The sequence below is a fragment of the Salmo trutta genome, chromosome 9 (genome assembly GCF_901001165.1).
Source record: "Salmo trutta chromosome 9, fSalTru1.1, whole genome shotgun sequence".
NCBI classification, from domain to species: Eukaryota; Metazoa; Chordata; class Actinopteri; order Salmoniformes; family Salmonidae; genus Salmo; species Salmo trutta.
Genome location: NC_042965.1, coordinates 21,421,898 through 21,445,604, shown reverse-complemented (window position 1 = coordinate 21,445,604; position 23,707 = coordinate 21,421,898). Strand labels below are relative to the sequence as shown.

General features: G+C 44.2%; 1 protein-coding gene across 3 annotated transcripts in view; it reads right to left on the bottom strand.

The window, feature by feature from the left end:
* The window catches only part of LOC115200167 (RILP-like protein 1), a 33,409-nt gene that overhangs the window by 2,342 nt on the left and 7,360 nt on the right, over window positions 1–23,707 (bottom strand). For all 3 annotated transcript variants that reach the window (XM_029762978.1, XM_029762976.1, XM_029762977.1), the window contains exons 3-6: window positions 8,156–8,274; window positions 7,659–7,934; window positions 7,113–7,393; window positions 3,992–4,090 (exon numbers count right to left, since the gene is read on the bottom strand). In XM_029762978.1, coding sequence (XP_029618838.1) covers window positions 3,992–4,090; window positions 7,113–7,393; window positions 7,659–7,934; window positions 8,156–8,274 — 775 coding nt within the window. The remainder of the gene's footprint in view (window positions 1–3,991; window positions 4,091–7,112; window positions 7,394–7,658; window positions 7,935–8,155; window positions 8,275–23,707) is intronic.

The window sequence follows — 23,707 nt, the reverse complement described above, 5'->3', positions numbered from 1 at the left end:
AAGTATTTACGTGACGATGTAGCGCACATAAATACCTTTTGCGTTTAAATTGCCATGTACCGAATAAAAAATACAAGTTAAATAGGTTTCCATCGCATTTTCAACTCTACTGATGGATTCTCAAGAAAAAAAAGTGTTATTTAGCGAGTCTGTGTATACTCTGGTATTAGCACGTGCGCTCTAGCCAACAGCTCGCAGATAGTGCTCGTATTTCCTACATGATGAGATTATCATATACAAAAGAGCAAGATTATTTTTATTTGACAAACGGCAGCCAAGCATCGATGACCATGTCACCAGAATAAGACCCTCAATATTTATTGTGAAGGAGCATCAAGCTCATCACCTTGCACTTTCACTACCCTGTGAAGTTCAAAATAATTTAAATAACTCATCTGTATCCTAAGAAACGGACTGCTCATAGTGGGAGGACCACACATCATGTCATCGCTTGACTCCAAGTTTACTTTGATATGATAGTTACTATACCAATATTTGCGCATTAAAGCGTTTCCACTGACATTTCTCCCATAATACATTTTACCGACACAAAAAGATCCCACCTTGTCTAGTGTATTTTGATTTGTCGAGATTTGGGAAGTTTACCGACAATTTGTGTGTCCATCAGGCCTGTCATAAACATTTTTTTATCCAACATGTACTTTACTTGCATTAAAAAGGTTGGATCAAAACCTGGTTAATAGCTAGGTTTCCACCCAATTGGCAAAATATTTTAATGTGAATATTCTAGAGTCCACATAAAGACAATATGCACATTTTCCCAACAGTGGTGTTTCCACCAAACTAACTCGTAGAGGATAAAAATAAGTGTATTTTCATGTACCAAATACAAATCTAAAGTTCAATATGTTTCCATCGCAAAGTTTCAAATCTACCGATAGTTTTGTCACAAAAACTGTTGTGTTAAATTTAAAATGTTCCTACTATGGTCTTGGCACGTGTGCTCTAGCCAACAGTTTGCACATATAGTGCAGGTAGGCTAGTCTACATGAGATTATTATGGATAAAAGCAAGAATATTTTATGAACTGTTTTTCTGGGTGATTTGTGTTGTTTTATTTGTGCTTACCATGACTGTGTGTTTGTATTCTAATGTGTGTGTATATATTTACACAATATATACAAAAGTATGTTGACACCCCTTCAAATGAGTGGATTCAGCCATTTCAGCCACACCCATTGCTGACAGGTGTATAAAATCGAGCACACAGCCATGCGATCTCCATAGACAAACATTTGCTGTTAAATGGCCCGTACTAAAGAGCTCAGTGATTTTAAACATGGCACCGTCATAGGATGCCACCTTTCCAACAAGTCAGTTCGTCAAATTTCTGCTAGAGCGGCCCCTCAACTGTAAGTGTTGTTATTGTGAAGTGGAAATGTGTAGGAGCAACAACGGCTCAGCCGCAAAGTGGTAAACCACACAAGTGAAGCTCGTAGCACGTAAAAATAATCTGTCCTCGGTTCCAACACTCACTACCGAGTTCCAAACTGCCTCTGGAAGCAACATCAGCAAAATAACTTAGTCAGGAGCTTCATGAAATGGGTTTCCATGGCCGAGCAGCCGGACACAAGCCTAAGAACACCATGCGCAATGCCAAGTGTCGGCTGAGTGGTGTAAAGCTTGACACCATTGAACTATGGAGCAGTGGAAACGCATTCTCTGGAGTGATGAATCAAGGTTCACGATGAGAGGAGAACACTACCTGCCCCAGTGCATAGTGCCAACTGTACATTTTTGTGCTTTTGGTCATGTAGTGTATATATTTTGTGTTTAATGTGTATTTTACATTGCTCAAAAAAATAAAGGGAACACTTAAACAACACAATGTAACTCCAAGTCAATCTCACTTCTGTGAAATCAAACTGTCCACTTAGGAAGCAACACTGATTGACAATAAATGTCACATGCTGTTGTGCAAATGGAATAGACAACAGGTGGAAATTATAGGCAATTAGCAAGACACCCCCAATAAAGGAGTGGTTCTGCAGGTGGGGACCACAGACCACTTCTCAGTTCCTATGCTTCCTGGCTGATGTTTTGGTCACTTTTAATGCTGGCGGTGCTTTCACTCTAGTGGTAGCATGAGACGGAGTCTACAACCCACACAAGTGGCTCAGGTAGTGCAGCTCATCCAGGATGGCACATCAATGCGAGCTGTGGCAAGAAGGTTTGCTGTGTTTGTCAGCGTAGTGTCCAGAGCATGGAGGCGTTATCAGGAGACAAGCCAGTACATCAGGAGACGTGGAGGAGGCCGTAGGAGGGCAACAACCCAGCAGCAGGACCGCTACCTCCGCCTTTGTGCAAGGAGGAGCAGGAGAAGCACTGCCAGAGCCCTGCAAAATGACCTCCAGCAGGCCACAAATGTGCATGTGTCTGCTCAAACGTTCAGAAACAGACTCCATGAGGGTGGTATGAGGGCCCGACGTCCACAGGTGGGGGTTGTTCTTACAGCCCAACACCGTGCAGGTCGTTTGGCATTTGCCAGAGAACACCAAGATTGGCAAATTCGCCACTGGCGCCCTGTGCTCTTCACAGATTAAAGCAGGTTCACACTGAGCACGTGACATACGTGACAGAGTCTGGAGACGCCGTGGAGAACGTTCTGCTGCCTGCAACATCCTCCAGCATGACCGGTTTGGCGGTGGGTCAGTCATGGTGTGGGGTGGCATTTCTTTGGGGGGCCGCACAGCCCTCCATGTGCTCGCCAGAGGTAGCCTGACTGCCATTAGATACCGAGATGAGATCCTCAGTCCCCTTGTGAGACCATATGCTGGTGCGGTTGGCCCTGGGTTCCTCCTAATGCAAGACAATGCTAGACCTCATGTGGCTGGAGTGTGTCAGCAGTTCCTGCAAGAGGAAGGCATTGATGCTATGGACTGGCCCCCCCGTTCCCCAGACCTGAATCCAATTGAGCACATCTGGGACATCATGTCTCGCTCCATCCACCAACGCCACATTGCACCACAGACTGTCCAGGAGTTGGCGGATGCTTTAGTCCAGGCCTGGGAGGAGATCCCTCAGGAGACCATCCGCCACCTCATCAGGAGCATGCCCAGGCGTTGTAGGGAGGTCATACAGGCACGTGGAGGCCACACACTACTGAGCCTCATTTTGACTTGTTTTACAGACATTACATCAAAGTTGGATCAGCCTGTAGTGTGGTTTTCCACTTTAATTTTGAGTGTGACTCCAAATCCAGATCTCCATGGGTTGATAAATTGGATTTCCATTGATTATTTTTGTGTGATTTTGTTGTCAGCGCATTCAACTGTGTAAAGAAAAAAGTATTTAATAAGATTATTTATTTCATTCAGATCTAGGATGTGTTGTTTAAGTGTTCCCTTTATTTTTTTGAGCAGTATATATTGTATTATACAGGGCACATTTGGAAAATAGACCTAGGTCTCAATATGTCTTCCCTGTCAAAATAAAGGTTAAATAAAAATACCATTTTTTTTGTCAAAAATGGCAGTCAAGCATCGATCATCATGTCACCAGAATAAGAACCTCGATATTTACTGGAAAGGAGCATCAAGATCACCTTGCACTTTCACCACCCTGTGGAGTTTATCTTAATTTATTTAATCTGTATCCTAATAAACTGCCTGGTTTCTCGAGTCGTAGTGGGAGGACCATAAAGACATTTCCAACGCCATTTCTTGCATAATTAATTTTACAGACACAAAAAGATCCCACCATGTCGAACGAACAAATTATTTGTCTGCATTTAAAAAAAAAAATGTATGACCTAAAATTCCTGTTTCCATCACAGCTGTCATGATGACTTTATTTGCATAAAAACTGGATGGAAACGTGGTTAGTGACAACCTTGTTTCAAAATGTCAGAGATTGTGGGACTGATAGGCTGTGCACCTATATATGTGTGGCCTGAGCACATACCATCAAGAGAGATGGAGTGGGGTGGCTGAGGAGTTTTGGCGTAGGTCTAGTGGGTCTAAGTACTTACAGACGTTTGATCCCCGAGTCAGGCTGTTCAGTGGCTGCAGGCTGTGACTGAAGTGATGGATCCAAGTTGATGCCGTAAATCTCATTCTCCAACTCCTCACTGAGGCAGGGAGAAGGGATTCATTTAAAGAATGTGGACTTGTATTGTGAACAAATGCAAAAAATGAAAAGGATAAAGTGGGATACTACATCATTAGTAAAAACATACAGTTGAAGTCAGAAGTTTACATAAACCTTTGCCAAATACATTTAAACTCAGTTTCACAATTCCTGACATTTAATCCTAGTAATCCTAGGTCAGTTAGAATCACCACTTTATTTTAAGAATGTGAAATGCCAGAATAATAGTTGAGATTTATTTCAGCTTTTATTTCTTTCATCACATTCCCAGTGGGTCAGAAGTTTACATACACTCAATTAGTATTTGGTAGCATTGCCTTTAAACTGTTTAAATTGGGTCAAACATTTCAGTTAGCCTTCCACAAGCTTCCCACAATAAGTTGGGTGAATTTTGGCCCATTCCTCCTGACAGAGCTGGTGTAACTGAGTCAGGTTTGTAGGCCTCCTTGCTCGCACACGCTTTTTCAGTTCTGCCCACAAATGTTCTATGGGATTGAGGTCAGGGCTTTGTGATGGCCACTCCAATACCTTGACTTTGTTGTCCTTAAGAAGTATGCTTGTGGTCATTGTCCATTTGAAAGACCCAATTGCGACCAAGCTTTAACTTCCTGACTAACGTCTTGAGATGTTGCTTTCAATATATCCACATCATTTTCCTCCCTCATGATGCCATCTATTTTGTGAAGTGCACCAGTCCCTTCTGCAGCAAAGCACCCCCACAACATGATGCTGCCACCCCCATGCTTCACGGTTGGGATGGTGTTCTTCGGCTTGCAAGCCTCCCCCTTTTTCCTCCAAACATAATGATGGTTATTATGGCCAAACAGTTCTATTTTTGTTTCATCAGACCAGAGGACATTATTCCAAAAAGTACGATATTTGTCCCCATGTGCAGTTGCAAACCAGAGTCTGGCTTTTTTATGGTGGTTATGGAGCAGTGGCTTCTTCCTTGCTGAGCGGCCTTTCAGGTTATGTCGATATAGGACTTGTTTTACTGTGGATATAGATACTTTTGTACCTGTTTCCTCCAGCATCTTCACAAGGTCCTTTGCTGTTGTTCTGGGATTGATTTGCACTTTTCGCACCAAAGTACGTTCATCTCTAGGAGACAGAACGCGTCTCCTTCCTGAGCGGTATGATGGCTGTGTGGTCCCATGGGGTTTATACTTGCGTACAAATGTTTGTACAGATGAACTTGGTACCTTCAGGTGTTTGGAAATTGCTCCCAAGGATGAACCAGACTTGTGGAGGTCTACAATCATTTTTCTGAGATCTTCGCTGATTACTTTTGATTTTCCCATGATGTCAAGCAAAGAGGCACTGAGTTTGAAGGTAGGCCTTGAAATACATCCACAGGTACACCTCCAATTGACTCAAATGATGTCAATTAGCCTATCGGACGCTTCTAAAGCCATGACATCATTTTCTGGAATATTCCAAACTGTTTAAAGGCGCAGTCAACTTAGTGTATGTAAACTTCTGACCCACTGGAATTGTGATACAGTGAATTATAAGTGAAATAATCTGTCTGTAAACAATTGTTGAAAAAATGACTTGTGTCATGCACAAAGTAGATGTCCTAACCGACTTGCCAAAACTATAGTTTGTTAACAAGAATTTTGTGGAGTGGGTGAAAAATGAGTTTTAATGACCCCAACCTAAGTGTATGTAAACTTCTGACTTCAACTGTACATGTGCACTGAACAAAAATATAAACGCGACATGTAAAGTGTTGTTCCCATGTTTCATGAGCTGAAATAAAAGGTCCTAGAAATGTTCCATATGCACAATACGTTTTTTTCTCTCAAATTATGTGCACAAATTTGTTTACATTCCGGTTAGTGAGCATTTATCCTTTGCCAAGATAATCCATCCACCTGACAGGTGTGGCATATCAATAAGCTGATTAAACGGAATAATCATTACACAGGTGCACCACTACACCTTGTGCTGGGGACAATAAAAGGCCACTCTAAAATGTGCAGTTTTGTCACATAACACAATGCCACAGATATCTCAAGTTCAGGTATCGTGCAATTGGCATGCTGACTTTAGGAATGTCTACCAGAGCTGTTGCCAGAGAATTCAATGTTAATTTCTCTACCATAAGCCAACTCCAACGTTGTTTTAGAGAATTTGGCAGTACGTCCAACCAGCCTCACAACCGCAGATCACGTGTACGGCATCGTGTTGGCGAGCAGATTGCTGATGTCAAAGTTGTGAACAGAGTGCTCCATGGTGGTGTGGGGGTTATGGTTTGGGCAGGCATAAACTTTGGACAATAAACACAATTGCATTTTATCGATTGGCAATTTCAATCAACAGAGATACCGTGACGAGATACCGAGGCCCATTGTCGTACCATTCATCTACCGCCATCACCTCATGTTTCAGCATGATAATGCATCGCCCCGTGTCGCAAGGAGACGTGGAGGAGGCCGTAGGAGGGCAACAACCCAGCAGTTCTTCCATGGCCTGCATACTCAGACGTGTCACCCGTTGAGCGTGTTTGGGATGCTCTGGATCGACGTGTACGACAGCATGTTCCAGGTCCGGCCAATATCTAGCAACTTCGCACAGCCATTGAAGAGGAGTGGGACAACAGTCCACAATCAACAGCCTGATCAACTCTATGCGAAGGAGATCACACTGCATGGGGCAAATGGCGGTCACACCAGATACTGACTGGTTTTCTGATCCACGCCCCTACCTTTTTTTTAAGGTATCTGTGACCAACAGATGCATATCTGTATTCCCAGTCATGTGAAATCCATAGATTAGGGCCTAATTCATTTATTTCAATTGACTGATTTCCTTATATGAACCATAACAGTAAAATCTTTGAAATTATTGCATGTTGCGCTTATATTTTTGTTCAGTATAGTAATAACATAAGATTCAGTTGAAGAGACAGGGGTATTAAAAAGTGATGATAAATCCCTAGTCCCTCAACTCCAGGTTATTCTTTATTTTTTTAAATAGCAGATGTCATATCATGTAACCTTTTGTAATAGATGAGCTCCTCTCTCAGCATGAACACTTGAGCTTTGAGTTCGTTCCTCTCCTTCAGGACGTCCCGCAGCTCCTCGAGGGTGAAGTGGGGCCTGTCGGACTCCTTCTGGTCCAGGACATCAGGTTTCTCCTCCTGCTCCTCGTCACACAGCGGGAGGACAGGAGGGCTCTCTTCTGATTCAAAGCACTGTGCCAGGAATTCATGGTCACTTCTGCATTCCGCCCAAAAAGAATTGTGTACGATGGAGGCTGCTGATGCTGGTACCAAGGACTGGATTTGGGAAATAGCATGGTCACTTACAGTGCTATGAAAGGCTTTGTGAGCGGTGGCAATGATACTCAATGGCTAATCTACAAGATTGACTGACCCTCCTTGGGTGGATGTAATGTTATTGTGTTCTTGTCAATATGGAACTTAAAACCCTGTAATTTGGGTATAATCTTAACTCTATAAGGTAAAGCGTACAGATATGTAATGGTGTCTTAAAGAGAAATGTAATGGACTTGATCAGGTAGGGGGTTGTAGCTGTGGTTACCTTGGCCGACACTGGTGTAAGCACTGTCATCACAGCCTTTGAGGGGGATGGTTCCTCCTCGGCTGACCTCTTCATGTCCAGCTCCCACTCTTTACGCTCCTCCTTCAGCCTTGCCACCTCCTGCCGCAGGGCCCCCAGCTCCTGCTGGCGCGCCTGGGACATAGCCTCCAGCTCAGCCTTCTGTTGGATCACTGCCTTGCCCTGAGCCTCTACCACACTGATCCTGTGCCGCAGGTCCAGGTTGATCTTCATCAGATGGTGCTGCTGCAGCTGAAGCTATAAGGGGAGGAAGGAGTCCGATTAATCCTACCCATTTGTCTGTAATGAACTGATGGAAACTGAGTGTCCAGATTGCTGGTGGAAGTTGTTGTCCTCAGGCAAGACGAGACATCTATGTGCTGAAGCATTAGGCTACAGACAGTAGGATGCCTAGGAGGGATGTGTTATGTAGTTCAGGGAGTGTGGAATGCTACTAGATGGAAAGAGACAAGCCTCACCGCCTCCAGGTCCTCGTTCTTGAGGTTCAGCTCATGATCCTTATCGCGGATCTCATCTCTCTGTTTGTCTACCACCTCCTTTAGCTTCTTCATCACCTGACACTCTCTCTCTGACACACCTGTCCAAGATATACACACATACAGCCCACACAGGCATTAACACATAAACATACACTACCCTTCAAAAGTTTGGGGTCACTTAGAAATGTCCTTGTTTTTGAAAGTAAAGCAATTTTTTGGTCCAATAAAATAACATCAAATTGATCAGAAATACAGTGTAGACATGGTTAATGTTGTTTATTACTATTGTAGCTGGAAACGGCTGATTTTCAATGGAATCTACATAGGCGTACAGAGGCCCATTATCAGAAACCATCACTCCTGTGTTCCAATGGCACGTTGTGTTAGCTAATCCAAGTTTATAATTTTACAAGGTTAATTGATCATTAGAAAACAATTTTGCAATTATGTTAGCACAGCTGAAAACTGTGGTTCTGATTAAAGAAGCAATAAAACTGGCATTCTTTAGACTAGTTGAGTATCTGGAGCATCAGCATTTGTGGGTTTGATAACAGGCTCAAAATGGCCAGAAACAAATAACTTTCTTCTGAAACTCGTCAGTCTATTCATGTTCTGAGAAATGAAGGCTATTCCATGCGAGAAATTGCCAAGAAACTGAAGATCTCGTACAACTCTGTGTACTGCTCCTTTCACAGAACATCGCAAACTGGCTCTAACCAGAATAGAAAGAGGAGTGGGAGGCCCTGGTGCACAACTGAGCAAGGGGATAAGTACATTAGAGTGTCTAGTTTGAGAAAGAGACGCCTCACAAGTCCTCAACTGGCAGCTTCATTAAATAGTACCAGCAAAACACCAGTCTCAACAGTGAAGAGATGACTCCGGGATGCTGACCTTCTAGGCAAAGTTCCTCTGTCCAGTGTCTGTGTTCTTTTGCCCATCTTAATCTTTTATTTTTATTGGACAGTCTGAGATATGGCTTTTTCTTTGCAACTCTGCCTAGAAGGCCAGCACCTCGGAGTCGCCTCTTCACTGTTGATTGTCACGTTTGCTCCTCCCCTCCGGTGTACGACGTCGCCAGAGTACTAACCCCCGGTCCTGGGATTCATCATTACGCACACCTGGCACTCATCATTACGCGCACCTGTGATTCATTATGATTCACACCTGGACTCCGTTACCTATATAATTTCCTCCCCTTTATACGTCACTCTCACAGGTTCACTCACCAGTTGGTATTGTTCTTGTGTTTTGGCCTCCTGCCCAACATCCTGGAGGAATATCAGGATCTAAGGGAGGTATTCTCCAAGACTCTCGCTACCTGTCTCCCTCCTCATCGCTCTTGGGACTGTGCCATTGACCTGTTTTCCGGTGCTACACCTCCGCGCAGACGCATCTACCCTCTGTCAGTGGCTGAGACCCAGGCCATGGAGGACTACATTCAAGAGGCGCTCCAACAGGGTTTCATCTGCAGGTCCATGTCCCCTGCATCGGCTGGCTTCTTCTTCGTGGCCAAGAAAGAGGGTGGATTACGCCCTTGTATCGATTACCGTGGACATCACCACGAAGTATCGTTACCCTCTTCCGCTGGTGCAGTCAGCCATCGAGCAGCTCCGCGTGGCCCGGTTCTTCACCAAACTGGACCTGTGGAGTGCCTGCAATCTCGTTCGCATCCGGGAGGGGGATGAGTGGAAGACGGCATTCAGCACGATGTCTGGTCACTACAAGTACTTGGTTGTGCCCTTTGGCTTAGCCAATGCTCCGTCAGTGTTCCAGGCATTTGTCAACGAGGTGTTCAGGGACATGCTCGGACGTCAGGTGTTTGTGTACATCGATGACATCCTGATCTTCTTGACCAACCTGGAGGATCACATCACTCACATTCGAGCAGTCCTGGAACGCCTCTTGGCTATCCACCTGTTTGTCAAGGCAGAGAAGTGCCAATTCCACCATGGGGCTGTCTCCTTCTTGGGCTACCAAATCAGCCTGCAGGGAGTGAGGATGGAGAACAAGAAGGTAGATGCGGTAAGGTCATGGCCAGTCCCAACCACTATCAAGGGGTCACAATGGTTTTTGGGGTTTGCCAACTTTCACCGCCACTTCATCAGGAACTTCAGTGCCGTCGCCGCCCCTCTCACATCTCTCCTCAAGGGTGGGCCTCGTAGGTTGGTTTGGCCTCCAGCAGCTAACGAGGCCTTTTGTCTCCTCAAGGGGCGTTTCACCTTCGCCCCCTTGCTAAAACACCCAGATCCCACGCTACCTTTTGTGGTTGAGGTAGACGTATCAGAGGTAGCAGATGTCACAAAGACAGGGGGACCCACTAAAATTGTATCGTGCTTTCTAATCCAAGAAACTGTCCACCGCAGAGAGGATTACAACGTCGGCGATCGGGAGCTCTTGGCGGTGAAGTTGGGATTAGAGGAGTGGAGACACTGGCTGGAGGGTGCCAATAAACCATTTGTCATCCACACCAACCATCGGAACATAGAGTACATACGCGTCAAACCAGGTGGGCCCTCTTCTTCACCAGGTTCGACTTCACGCTGACCTATCACCCAGGTTCTAAGAACATCAAGGCCGATGCCCTATCCCGTATCTACGATTCGGTAGAGGCTCCTGGCCAGAAGGCACCCATAATCCCCTCCTCTCGAGTCGTGGGTCCAGTGGTTTGGGATGTAGATGTGGACATCCGCCAGGTTCTAGAGAGGGAGCCCGCACCCCGGAATTGTCCTCCCGCATGCATCTACGTTCCCACAGGGATAAGGGATCGGCTGCTGACCTGGGCACACACAGCTGTCATCGCTGGACATCAAATATTTCTCGCACCATCCATTCCATCACTGAGAAATACTGGTGGCCCACCTTGGTGCAGGATGTTAGGCGGTATGTCAACTCCTGTTCCGTGTGTGTTCAAATTAAGTCCCCCCGGGATGCTTCAGCAGGAAAGCTCCTGCCACTTCCCATGCCTCAGGGACCTTGGTCCCATCTATCCATTGACTTTGTTACTGATCTTCCCCTTCTGATGGTTTCACCACCATTCTGGTGGTAGTGGATAGATTCTCCAAGTCATGTCATTTAATCTTTCTTCCTGGTCTTCCTACTGCCCTCCAGGTCGCTGAGGTACTCTTCCGGCATTATGCCCTTCCGGAGGACATCGTCTCAGACTGTGGCCCCCAATTCACATCCCGAGTATGGAGGGCCTTCTTGGAGAAGCTCGGTGTCACGGTTAGCCTCACATCTGGGTATCGGCCTCAGTCTAACAGGCAGGTGGAGAGAATGAATCAGGAGCTGGGGAGGTTCCTGAGGAGTCACTATCAGGACCGGCAGGGTGAGTGGACACATTTCCTTCCTTGGGCAGAGTACACCCAGAGCGCTCTACGTCATACCTCCACTGGGTTGACCCCATTCCAGTGTGTTTGGGGTTTCCAGCCGGCCCTGGCCCCGTGGACCCCGGGCCAGGCCGTGGCTTCTGCGGTAGATGAGTGGTTCGGGCGCGGAGGTGGTGTGGAACAATGCGCACGTGAGACTCCAGTGCGCCGTCCATCGTCAGAAGGAGCAGGCAGACCGTCACCGCAGTGAGACCCTTGTGTTCCATCCTAGGGATCGTGTCTGGCTCTCTATGAGGAACCTTCCACCCCGCTTGCCCTGCACGAAACTGAGCCCCTGTTTTGTGGGGCCGTTCAAGGTTCTCCGATGGGTAAATGAGGTGACATACAGGTTACAATTACCCAGTCACTACCGTATCAGACCCTCTTCATGTCTCCCTTCTCAGGCCGGTGGTTCCTTGGTCCCCTAGCTGATGCTGTCCCCCAAGACACACCTCCACCCCCCCGGACATCGAGGGGAGCCCGGTGTACGCTGTCAAATCCCTACTGACTCCCGACGTCGTGGGGGTCAGCTCCAGTATCTGGCTGTCTGGGAGGGGTATGGCCCAGAGGAGCGGTGTTGCCAGAGTAGTAACCACCGGTCCTGGGATTCATCATTACGCACACCTGTGATTCATTATGATTCACACCTGGACTACATTACCTTCATTTCCTCCCCTTTACGTCACTCTCCGGTTGGTATTGTTCTTGTGTATCGGTACTCTGCCTTATGTTAGTGCCGCGTTCTTAGTTTTGTTGTTTTATTAAAACGTTTCACCTGCTTCCAACTCACCGCCCCATCATTACATTGAGACTGGTGTTTTGCGGGTACTAATTAATGAAGCTGCCAGTTGAGGACTTGTGAGGCGTCAGTTTCTCAAACTAGACACTAATGTACTTGTCCTCTTGCCCAGTTGTGCACTGGGGCCTCCCACTCCTCCTTCTATTCTGGTTAGAGCCAGTTTGCGCTGTTCTGTGAAGGGAGTAGTACACAGCGTTGTACCAGATCTTCAGTTTCTTGGCAATTTCTCGCATGGAATAGCCTTCATTTCTCAGAACAAGAATAGACTGACGAGTTTCAGAAGAAAGTTATTTGTTTCTGGCCATTTTGAGCCTGTAATCGAACCTACAAATGCTAGTCTAGAAATGTTCCTTGCTTTAAAAAAAACTTTTTGTCCATTTTAAAATAACAAATTGATCAGAAATACAGTTAAACATTGTTAATGTTGTAAAATGACTTTTGTAGCTGGAAATGGCCGAATCATTTTATTTTTTTAATGGAATATCTACATATGTGTTCCAATGGCACGTTGTGTTAGCTAATCCAAGTTTATCATTTTAAAAGGCTAATTGATCATTAGAAAACTATTTTGCAATTGTTAGCACAGCTGAAAACTGTGGTTCTGATTAAAGAAGCAGTAAAACTGGCCTTCTTTAATCAGAACCACAGTTTTCAGCTGTGCTAACAATTGCAAAAGAGTTTTCTAATGATCAATTAGCCTTTTAAAATGATAAACTTGGATTAGCTAACACAACGTGCCATTGGAACACATATGTAGATATTCCATTAAAAAAATAAAATGATTCGGCCATTTCCAGCTACAATAGTCATTTTACAACATTAACAATGTTTAACTGTATTTCTGATCAATTTGTAATTTTAAAATGGACAAAGTTTTTTTTAAAACAAGGACATTTCTAAGTGACCCCAAACTTTTGAACGGTAGTGTATATCTGCACATACTGTGGTAAATAAAACAGGTGGAACTAATGCTGCTGTTATGTAGTTTTATTCAGAGTATTACCAAGAGACAATAACACTATCTAAATGGCAAATGAATTCAGTCTTAAATAGCACATACTGTACAATGCATGTAGAGTCAGCAGTATATCTACCAGAGCTGTCTCATGTCATGCATAGATGAAATGTAATGTGTCCGTATATGTTCAGTATTACAGCTGGTTGATCATCCTGATTTGATCAGTGTTTCTAGGCTGTGTGCATTTTGGCCCTGTGAGTAAATATAGCCATGGTGCCCAATGAAAGACTCGCACAAGGGCTGTATTTGTCTGGTTTTAAAATAGTTCCCTCCTGTCTCTGCTGTCAGCATGTTAACACATGTAGTGGACACAAACACTAAAAGATGAGATTTTGACTCGCATGCAAAACCTGACATCACAATTCTGATGGAGGATAATGACTCATGGCTTCATTCACATGATATAACCCTATAATAGACCAATAAGACCTACTAACCCTCATCAAAAGGAATGCAAGTTAAATATGATCTGTCGTGGGTAATGCCTTGTTTTGTCAAAACATATTAACAAGACACAAACAGATGAGATGGGTCCCTGTCACACCCTGCATAACATGCTGATATCAAATGCAAACACCCACACTAAAACATACACACGCATGTTCCAGAGGCACCTGGTAGCATGTAGGTCAAATGACACTTCAACATATAAATCAGTCCCACTTATGGTGCATCACCTGATCACGTCTTCCTACTGGATTTAGATGCAACTGGAAATTCAGGTGTCCTTGCCACTGACATGGTGATCAGAGACCCTGTGTTGCAAGCAATGCTCTACTTTATGTAGTGTATGTTCTCCGGCTCTGTCTGTTACACACCAATAACACATCACCTCTGAGATCTTCTGCACTCAAAACATATACCTTGTTATGAGGCATTTGAGTTTAATTGTAGGAGTGCACAATTAAATCACCCTAAATGATATTGACTTGTCAAGTTGCTAATCACTATGACTACTGTTGTGAATAACATATGTAGTCCTCTGTGTATCAGTAGAGCATGGCGCTTGCAAGCCAGGTTTGTGGGTTCAATTCCCACTGGGTCCACCCATACGAAGAATGTACGCACGTAAGACTAAGTTACTTTGGATAAGTGTCAGCTAAATGGCATATATATACAGGGGCTGAGTCACTGGCTTAATGGTGTTCTTCCATGCCGTCCCTGGGAGGGGTGCGTCACTTGAGTGGGTTGAGTCACTGATGTGGTCTTCCTGTCTGGGTTGGCGCCCCCCCTTGGGTTGTGCCGTGGCGGAGATCTTTGTGGGCTATACTCGGCCTTGTCTCGGGATGGTAAGTTGGTGGTTGGAGATATCCCTCTAGTGGTGTGGGGGCTGTGCTTTGGCAAAGTGGGTGGGGTTATATCCTACCTGTTTGGCCCTGTCCGGGGGTTTCATCGGATGGGGCCACAGTGTCTCCTGACCCCTCCTGTCTCAGCCTCCAGTATTTATGCTGCAGTAGTTTATGTGTCGGGGGGCTAGGATCAGTCTGTCACATCTGGAGTATTTCTCTTGTCTTTTCCGGTGTCCTGTGTGAATTTAAATATGCTCTCTCTAATTTTCTCTTTCTCTCTTTCTTTCTCTCGGAGGACCTGAGCCCTAGGACCATGCCTCAGGACTACCTGGCTTGATGACTCCTTGCTGTCCCCAGTCCACCTGGCCGTGCTGCTGCTCCAGTTCCAACTGTTCTGCCTGCAGCTATGGAACCCTGACCTGTTCACCGGACGTGCTACCTGTCCCAGACCTGCTGGAACCCTGACCTGTTCACCGGACGTGCTACCTGTCCCAGACCTGCTGTTTTCAACTCTCTAGAGACAGCAGGAGCGGTAGACATACTCTCAAAGATCGGCTATGAAAAAGCCAACTGACACTTACTCTTGTGTAGCTGACTTGTTGCACCCTCGACAACTACTGTGATTATTATTATTTGACCATGCTGGTCATTTATGAACATTTGAACATCTTGGCCATGTGCTGTTATAATCTCCACCCGGCACAGCCAGAAAAGGACTGGCCACCCCTCATAGCCTGGTTCCTCTCTAGGTTTCTTCCTAGGTTTTGGCCTTTCTAGGGAGTTTTTCCTAGCCACCGTGCTTCTACACCTGCATTGCTTGCTGTTTGGGGTTTTAGGCTGGGTTTCTGTACAGCACTTTGAGATATCAGCTGATGTAAGAAGGGCTATATAAATAAATTTGATTTGAATTTGATTATCGTTCTCTAAGTACTTCAGTCTGAGACTGCTATCGTTAAAGTTGTTTTTGGTGACGTCAAAATTAGGGGTTTTGAACAAAACAGTCATCAGCGATTGGATCGTCTCTAACCAAATCAGAGTATCAAAGCCAATGACGAATTTTAAAAATGCTGCTTTACCCACGTGTGTTCTGGCTCTGGCCCAACCCATCGGTTTCTGGGACCAATCTGAACGCTTAGAATGTGATCCCATTAAGCCAGGCAAGGTTTTTAATCACAACCCAAAATGATTTCTAGGGGTCTGTACTCCTGAAGTTATTGACTGTTTTTGTGCTTGCCAGTTAGCAAACAGTTCTTAGCTGTTAGCAGCCAATGGCTAGCAGTTTCTTACTGCCGATAAAAAAACTGAGTCATAACTGAATTATTTAATGTAAAAAATCAAACCTCGTAAAACAATTCATGGTAACCTCGTGAACAATTAAATTAGACCCGCCGTTTATTTGAAACACACGTTTATTCCCATACGATAAAGTAATATATGGCAATATATGTATATTACTTATGTTTATATGGGCATATATGGTGGAAACATACATGCCCATATATGTATCCACACATATACGTACATAAGTACACACTGTATAAATATATTACTTTTCCATATGGGTTTGCAGTAACGTGTGCCATTAAAAACGGACAGGCGGCTATTTGAGACTTTGCGTTTAATTGAAGTTGAATGGTAACTAAATGTTACGTTGTGCATCTTATCTTTGGTGTCATAAATAGAGGTCGACCGATTATGATTTTTCACCGCCGATACCGATTATTGGATGACCAAAAAAGTCGGTACCGATTAATATATATATATATATATATATATATACATACATACATACATACATACATACATACATACATACATACATACATACATACATACATACATACATACATACATACACATACACACACACACACAGCTCTGAAGTGACAACGATACTAAGAGTCTGCTTAGGAGACAAATACTCTCAACTGTTTGAATAATAAAAATAGAGTTTAAGTTACCTGTGATGAATGCTGAAAACAAAAACTGTAATTTCTATATACAGGAAATCCTATTTTAATAATGGACATGGTAAGAATTGACTACCAAAGTGCGAGTCATAATTCCCATGACACCTTCTAGCAAAATCTGAAAAGCGGTTCCTTCATTTATTCCATTGGATATTTTTAGATTAACTTAAAATAAGGTCTGTGTTTGGTTTAGGCTTACACCACCTTGCCAATTTTATAACTTTGTAGATATCCATAGGATATAACAATGATCAATATAAGCGAAGATCCATTTTTTTGTAGAGTGGATTTATGAAAATATGTTGACAAACGTTACCTAGTGAGATTTACACGGGTATCAAAACGCCGAGGCGGTTTAAGCACAAAACACAGACCTTATTTGAAGTAGATCAAGACATTCTCTATGGAAGACATGAACGGTAAAATAACGAAGGAACCCCTTTCAAGTTCATCCGCAAGTTATTACAGGAATTATGACGCGTCGACTATTTCTCTCTAAACCATATACCTTTGACTATTACGAGCCTGCTGCTGCCTACCACCGCTCAGTCAGACTGCTCTATCAAATATCAAATCATAGACTTAACTATAATATAATAAACCTTAGGTCATTAATATGGTCAAATCCGGAAACTATCATCTCGAAAACATTATTATTTCAGTGACATACGGAACCGTTCCGTATTTTATCTAAATGGGTGGCATCCATAAGTCTAAATATTCCTGTTACATCGCACAACCTACAATGTTATTTCATAGTTCCATAAAATTCTGGCAAATTAGTTCGCAACGAGCCAGATTCTGTATACCCTGATTCTGCGTGCAACGAACGCAAGAGAACTGACACAATTTCACCTGGTTAATATTGCCTGCTAACCTGGATTTCTTTTAGCTAAATATGCAGGTTTAAAAATATATACTTCTGTGTATTGATTTTAAGAAAGGCATTGATGTTTATGGTTAGGTAGAGTCGTGCAACGATTGTGCTTTTTTTCACAAATGCGCTTTTGTTAAATCATCCCCGTTTGGCGAAGTCTGCTGTCTTTGTTAGGAAGAATAGTCTTCACAGTTCGCAACAAGCCAGGCGGCCCAAACTGCTGCATATACCCTGACTCTGTTCGCAAGAGAAGTGACACATTTTCCCTAGTTAAAAGAAATTCATGTTAGCAGGCAATATTAACTAAATATGCAGGTTTAAAAATATATACTTGTGTATTGATTTTAAGAAAGACATTGATGTTTATGGTTAGGTACACGTCGGAGCAAAGACAGTCCTTTTTCACAAATGCGCACCGCATCGATTATATGCAAAGCAGGACAGGCTAGATAAACTAGTAATATCATCAACCATGTGTAGTTAACAAGTGTTTATGATTGATTGATTGTTTTTTTATAAGATAAGTTTAATGCTAGCTAGCAACTTACCTTGGCAATGTAAAGCAGGTGGTTAGAGCGTTGGGCTAGTTAACGTAAGGTTGCATCTCCAAGCTGACAAGGTAAAAATCTGTCGTTCTGCCCCTGAACAAGGCAGTTAACCCACCGTTCCTAGGCCATCATTGAAAATAAGAATATGTTCTTTAACTGACTTGCCTAGTTAAATAAAGGTTTAAAAAAAAAATATATATATATATATATATATATATATAACTAAATTATTAGTATTCTTTAAAAAAATTAATTTTTAAATCGGCGGCCAAAAATACCGATTACCGATTGTTATGAAAACGTGAAATCGGCCCTAATTAATCTGCCATTCCGATTAATCGGTCGACCTCTAGTCATAAACAATCCTTGGTTCCTGCCTGTGTCTGGTCAAGATATGGGGGGGGGGGGGGAATCTGGCAGAATGGTTCCTACAAGAACATATTTTGGGCAATCAAATTAAACATGTTTATGTAGGTTTAGGTAGCCGTATATAAGTCTCTATGTAGGGAACACCCTTTAATAGCTCACTTCAGACCGGTACTTTATGCATCTAAGTTTGACTGTGACCTCTGCAGCTTGCTGACAATAAACAATGATTCATTTAAGATTGACTTCGAGTGTCCCCATGTAAGAAATTTCACGACAGAACTTGTGTGTAACAGACATCATTCTGCTTGCTTAGCGAGTAGGCTGCATCCTCCTGATTCAGCTCACACGAGGCTCTAACCCAGGACCTCTGCCTTGCTAGAACACGTGACCTCCTTCTTTGACAACGTACCAACCGACTGTGCTATAAAAAAGGATCAAATTGGATAGCTCCATTGGCGACATTTCAAGCTAGCTGTAGAGTGAGCTTAAGGTACATTCTTAAAGGAATATTTCTGGATTTTGGAAATGAGGCCCTTTATCTACGTTTGGATACCATTTTTGTGTCTCTCCGTGCAGTTTAAAGAAAGTTGCTAACTAGCGCTAGCGCAATTGCTAACTTGGGTTAGCGCAATGACCGGAAGTTATTGTTAGCTTTGGCTTACGAAACTAGCTCTAATTTATTTCATACTAGACAGAGACACAAAAATGGTATCCACGAATTCATCTGACTCTGGGGAAGTAGGTAAAGGGCATCATTGCCGAAATCCCAGAGTATCCATTTAACTCTGTTGCATATGAATGTAGGCCTGTTATATAACTTGTGCTGTTTTTGACAAGGTGCTAATTCAGACTGGTGTTCGAATCACATCAAAGACAAATTTAGCATTTTAGCTAATTAGCAACTATTTGCTAGTTTGCAACTACTTAACATGTTAGCTAACCCTTCCCCTAACCTTAAGCCTTTTAGATAACCCCTAGCCTAGCTAAAGTTAGCCAGCTAGCAAACGTTAGCGTTAGCCACCCCAAGCTAATGTTAGCCACAACAAATTGGAATTCGTAACATACATGTTTTGCAAATTCGTAACATATTGTACGAATTGCAACTCGTAACATATTGTACAAATTGCAATTCGTAACATATCATATGAAATGAAAATTGAAAGATGGCGTACCAGTCAGACATCTATTTGTCTTGTCCCGTTCCATGAATATATCGTTTTCTTCGTATATATTTTTTATATTATTAACCTCAACTTCCATCTTCAGACTGAACATACTCTCCTGCAACCCACCTCACCCAATGTGGTATGGATCTGCTATTTTTTTTACACTTTAGAACCAGAACCCCCATCAGCAGCTAGCCAACTAACTAGTTAGTCACTGCTAGCGGTCATCACCGTTAACTCGGACATCAGCCAGCCTCAGCCCGGTCAATTCCTGCCAGTCTGCACAGCGCGATATCAACCCAGAGCATATCGGACTGCTTTCTCGACCACATCTCCGAATTCCTACCGCAAGCTCTGAACCTTTACACCAGATCATGGCAGCTAGCTACCTGCTATCTGAGTGGCTACTCCTGGCTAACATCTCTGTCCCGAAGCAAGCACTGGTTAGCCTGGAGCTAGCCTGGAGCTAGGCCCATCTCTCGGCTAGCCGAAGACGTCCTTCAGACAATTCTTGGGCTACAATACCTATTTTGCCAATAGGCCTGGACCCGTTTACTGCCAACACGGAGCCCCGCCGATCCATCACGACTGATCTACTGACGAATCAACAGGCTATTCTGTTACGTTGTCACCGAAGAACCATCTACTAGCCCCGGCCCGCTAGCTTTTCTGAACGCTGTGTCCCCTGCTCGCCTAGCGTAGTAGTGACTACCGAATGGCACCCTGACTCACCTATTGCTGCTCTTTTGACCCTATGATCACTCGGCTACACAGCTGACGCCCCCTGGACTGTTTCAATAACACAGTACTTCATTTTGTTTACCTGTCGGCCCCAGCCTCGAACTCAGGTCCTGTATGTACCTAACTAACCCGCTCTGCCCATTCATTGCCATTTACCCGTTGTTGTCTTAGCTCTCCTGATCAACCTGTGTTTGCTTTATGCCTCTCTCTAATGTCAATATGCCTTGTCTACTGCTGTCTTGGCTAGTTCTTATTGCTTTATTTTACTGTAGAGCACTCAGTCCCGCTCAAAATGCCTTAGATAGCTCTTTTGTCCCACCCCACACACATGCGGAGACCTCACCTGGCTTAACTGGTGCCTCCAGAGACGAAACCTCTCTCATCGTCACTCAACGCCAAGGTTTACCTCCACTGTACTCACATACACCAATACCCTTGTCTGTACATTATGCCCTGAATCTATTCTACCATGCCCAGAAATCTACTCCTTTTATTCTCTGTCCCCACCGCACTAGACAACCAGTACTTAAAGCCTTTAGCTTACCCTTATCCTACTCCTCATCTGTTCCTCTGGTGATGTAGAGGTTAACCCAGGCCCTGTAGCCCCCAGTTCCACTCCTATTCCCCAGGCGCCATCTTTTGTTTACTTCTGTAACCGTAAAATAATTGGTTTCATGCATGTTAACATCAGAAGCCTCATCACTAAGTTTGTTTTATTCACTGCTTTAGCACACTCCGCCAACCCTGATGTCCTAGCCGTGTCTGAATCCTGGCTTAGGGAGGCCACCAAAAATTCTGAAATGTCCATCCCCAACTACAACATTTTCCGGCAAGTTAGAACTGCCAAAGGGGGTGGAGTTTCAACCTACTGCAAAGATAGCCTGCAGAGTTCTGCCATACTATGCAGGTCTGTGCTCAAACAGTTTGAGCTTCTACTTTTAAAAATCCACCTTTCCAGAAATAAGTCTCTCACTGTTGCCTCCTGTTATAGACCCCCCTTAGCCCCCAGCTGTGCTCTGGACACTATATGCTAATTAATTGCCCCCAATTTATCTTCAGAGTTTGTACTGTTAGGTGACCTGATATGCTTAACACCCCGGCCATCCTACAATCTAAGCTAGATGCCCTCAATCTCACACAAATTATCAAGGAACCTACCAGGTACAACCCTAAATCCGTAAACACGGGCACCCTCATAGATATCATCCTGACCAACTTGCCCTCTAAATACACCTCTGCTGTCTTCAACCAGGACCTCAGTGATCACTGCCTCATTGCCTGCGTCCGTGGTCAAATGACGACCCCTCATCACTGTCAAACGCTCCCTAAAACACTTCAGCAAGCAGGCCTTTCTAATCGACCTGGCCTGGGTATCCTGGAAGGATATTGACCTCATTCCGTCAGTAGAGGATGCCTGGTTATTCTTTAAAAGTGCTTTCCTCACCATCTTAAATAAGCATGCCCCATTCAAAAAATGTAGAACTAAGAACAGATATAGCCTTTGGTTCACTCCGGACGTGACTGCCCTTGACCAGCACAAAAACATCCTGTGGCGTACTGCATTAGCATCGAATAGCCCCCGCGATATGCAACTTTTCAGGGAAGTTAGGAACCAATATACACAGGCAGTTAGGAAAGCAAAGGCTAGCTTTTTCAAACAGAAATTTGCATCCTGTCGCACAAACTCCAAAAAGTTCTGGGGCACTGTAAAGTCCATGGAGAATAAGAGCACCTCCTCCCAGCTGCCCACTGCACTGAGTCTAGGAAACACTGTCACCACCGATAAATCTACGATAATTTCAATAATCATTTTTCTACGGCTGGCCATGCTTTCCACCTGGCTCCCCCTACCCCGGTCAACAGCTCTGCACCCCCCACAGCAACTTGCCCAAGCCTCCCCCATTTCTCCTTCACCCAAATCCAGATAGCTGATGTTCTGAAAGAGCTGCAAAATCTGGACCCCTACAAATAAGCTGGGCTAGACAATCTGGACCCTCTCTTTCTAAAATTATCCGCCGCAATTGTTGCAACCCCTATTACAAGCCTGTTCAACCTCTCTTTCGTATCGTCTGAGATCGATAAAGATTGGAAAGCTGTCGCGGTCATCCCCCTCTTCATAGGGGGAGACACTGTAGCTCAGTTGGTAGAGCATGGTGTTTGCAATGCCAGGGTTGTGGGTTCGATTCCCACGGGGGGCCAGCCCAGAAAAAAAATGTATGAAATGTAAGTCGCTCTGGATAAGAGCGTCTGCTAAATGACTAAAATGTAAAATGTAGACCCAAACTGTTACAGACGTATATCCATCCTGCCCTGCCTTTCTATAGTCTTTGAAAGCCAAGTTGAAACAGATTACTGACCATTTCGAATGCCACCGGGCCGACTCTTTTCTCTGTATACACCAATGATGTGGCTCTTGCTGCTGGTGATCTGATCCACCTGATCCACCTCTACGCAGACGACACCATTCTGTATACTTCTGGCCCTTCTTTGGACACTGTGTTAACTAACGTCCAGACAAGCTTCAATGCCATTAAAACACTCCTTCCGTGGCCTCCAACTGCTCTTACTTGCAAGTAAAACTAAATGCATGCTCTTCAACCGATCGCTGCTTGCACCCACCCGCCCGTCTAGCATCACTACTCTGGACGGTTCTGACTTAGAATATGTGGACAACTACAAATACCTAGGTGTCTGGTTAGACTGTAAACTCTCCTTCCAGACTCATATTAAGCATCTCCAATCCAAAATTAAATCTAGAATCAGCTTACTATTTCGCAACAAAGCATCCTTCACTCATGCTTTGTGTGAAGGATGCGAACATACCATTGTAAAACTGACTATCCTACAGATCCTTGACTTCGGCGATGTCATTTACAAAATAGCCTCCAACACTCTACTCAGCAAATTGGATGTAGTCGATCACAGTGCCATCCGTTTTGTCACCAAAGCCCCATATACTACCCCTCACTGCGACCTGTATGCTCTCGTTGGCTGGCCCTCGCTTCATATTCGTCGCCAAACCCACTGGCTACAGGTCATCTATAAGTCTTTTCTAGGTAAAGCCCCGCCTTATCTCAGCTCACTGGTCACCATAGCAGCACCCACACGTAGCACGCGCTCCAGCAGGTATATCTCACTGGTCATCCCCAAAGCCAACTCTTCCTTTGGCCGCCTCTCCTTCCAGTTCTCTGCTGCCAATGACTGGAACGAATTGCAAAAATTACTGAAGCTGGAGACTTACATCTCCATCACTAACTTTAAGCATCAGCTGTCAGAGCAGCTTACCGATCATTGCACCTGTACACAGCCCATCTGTAAATAGCCCACCCAACTACCTCATCCCCATATTGTTATTATCTTTTTTGCTCCTTTGCACCCCAGTATCTCTA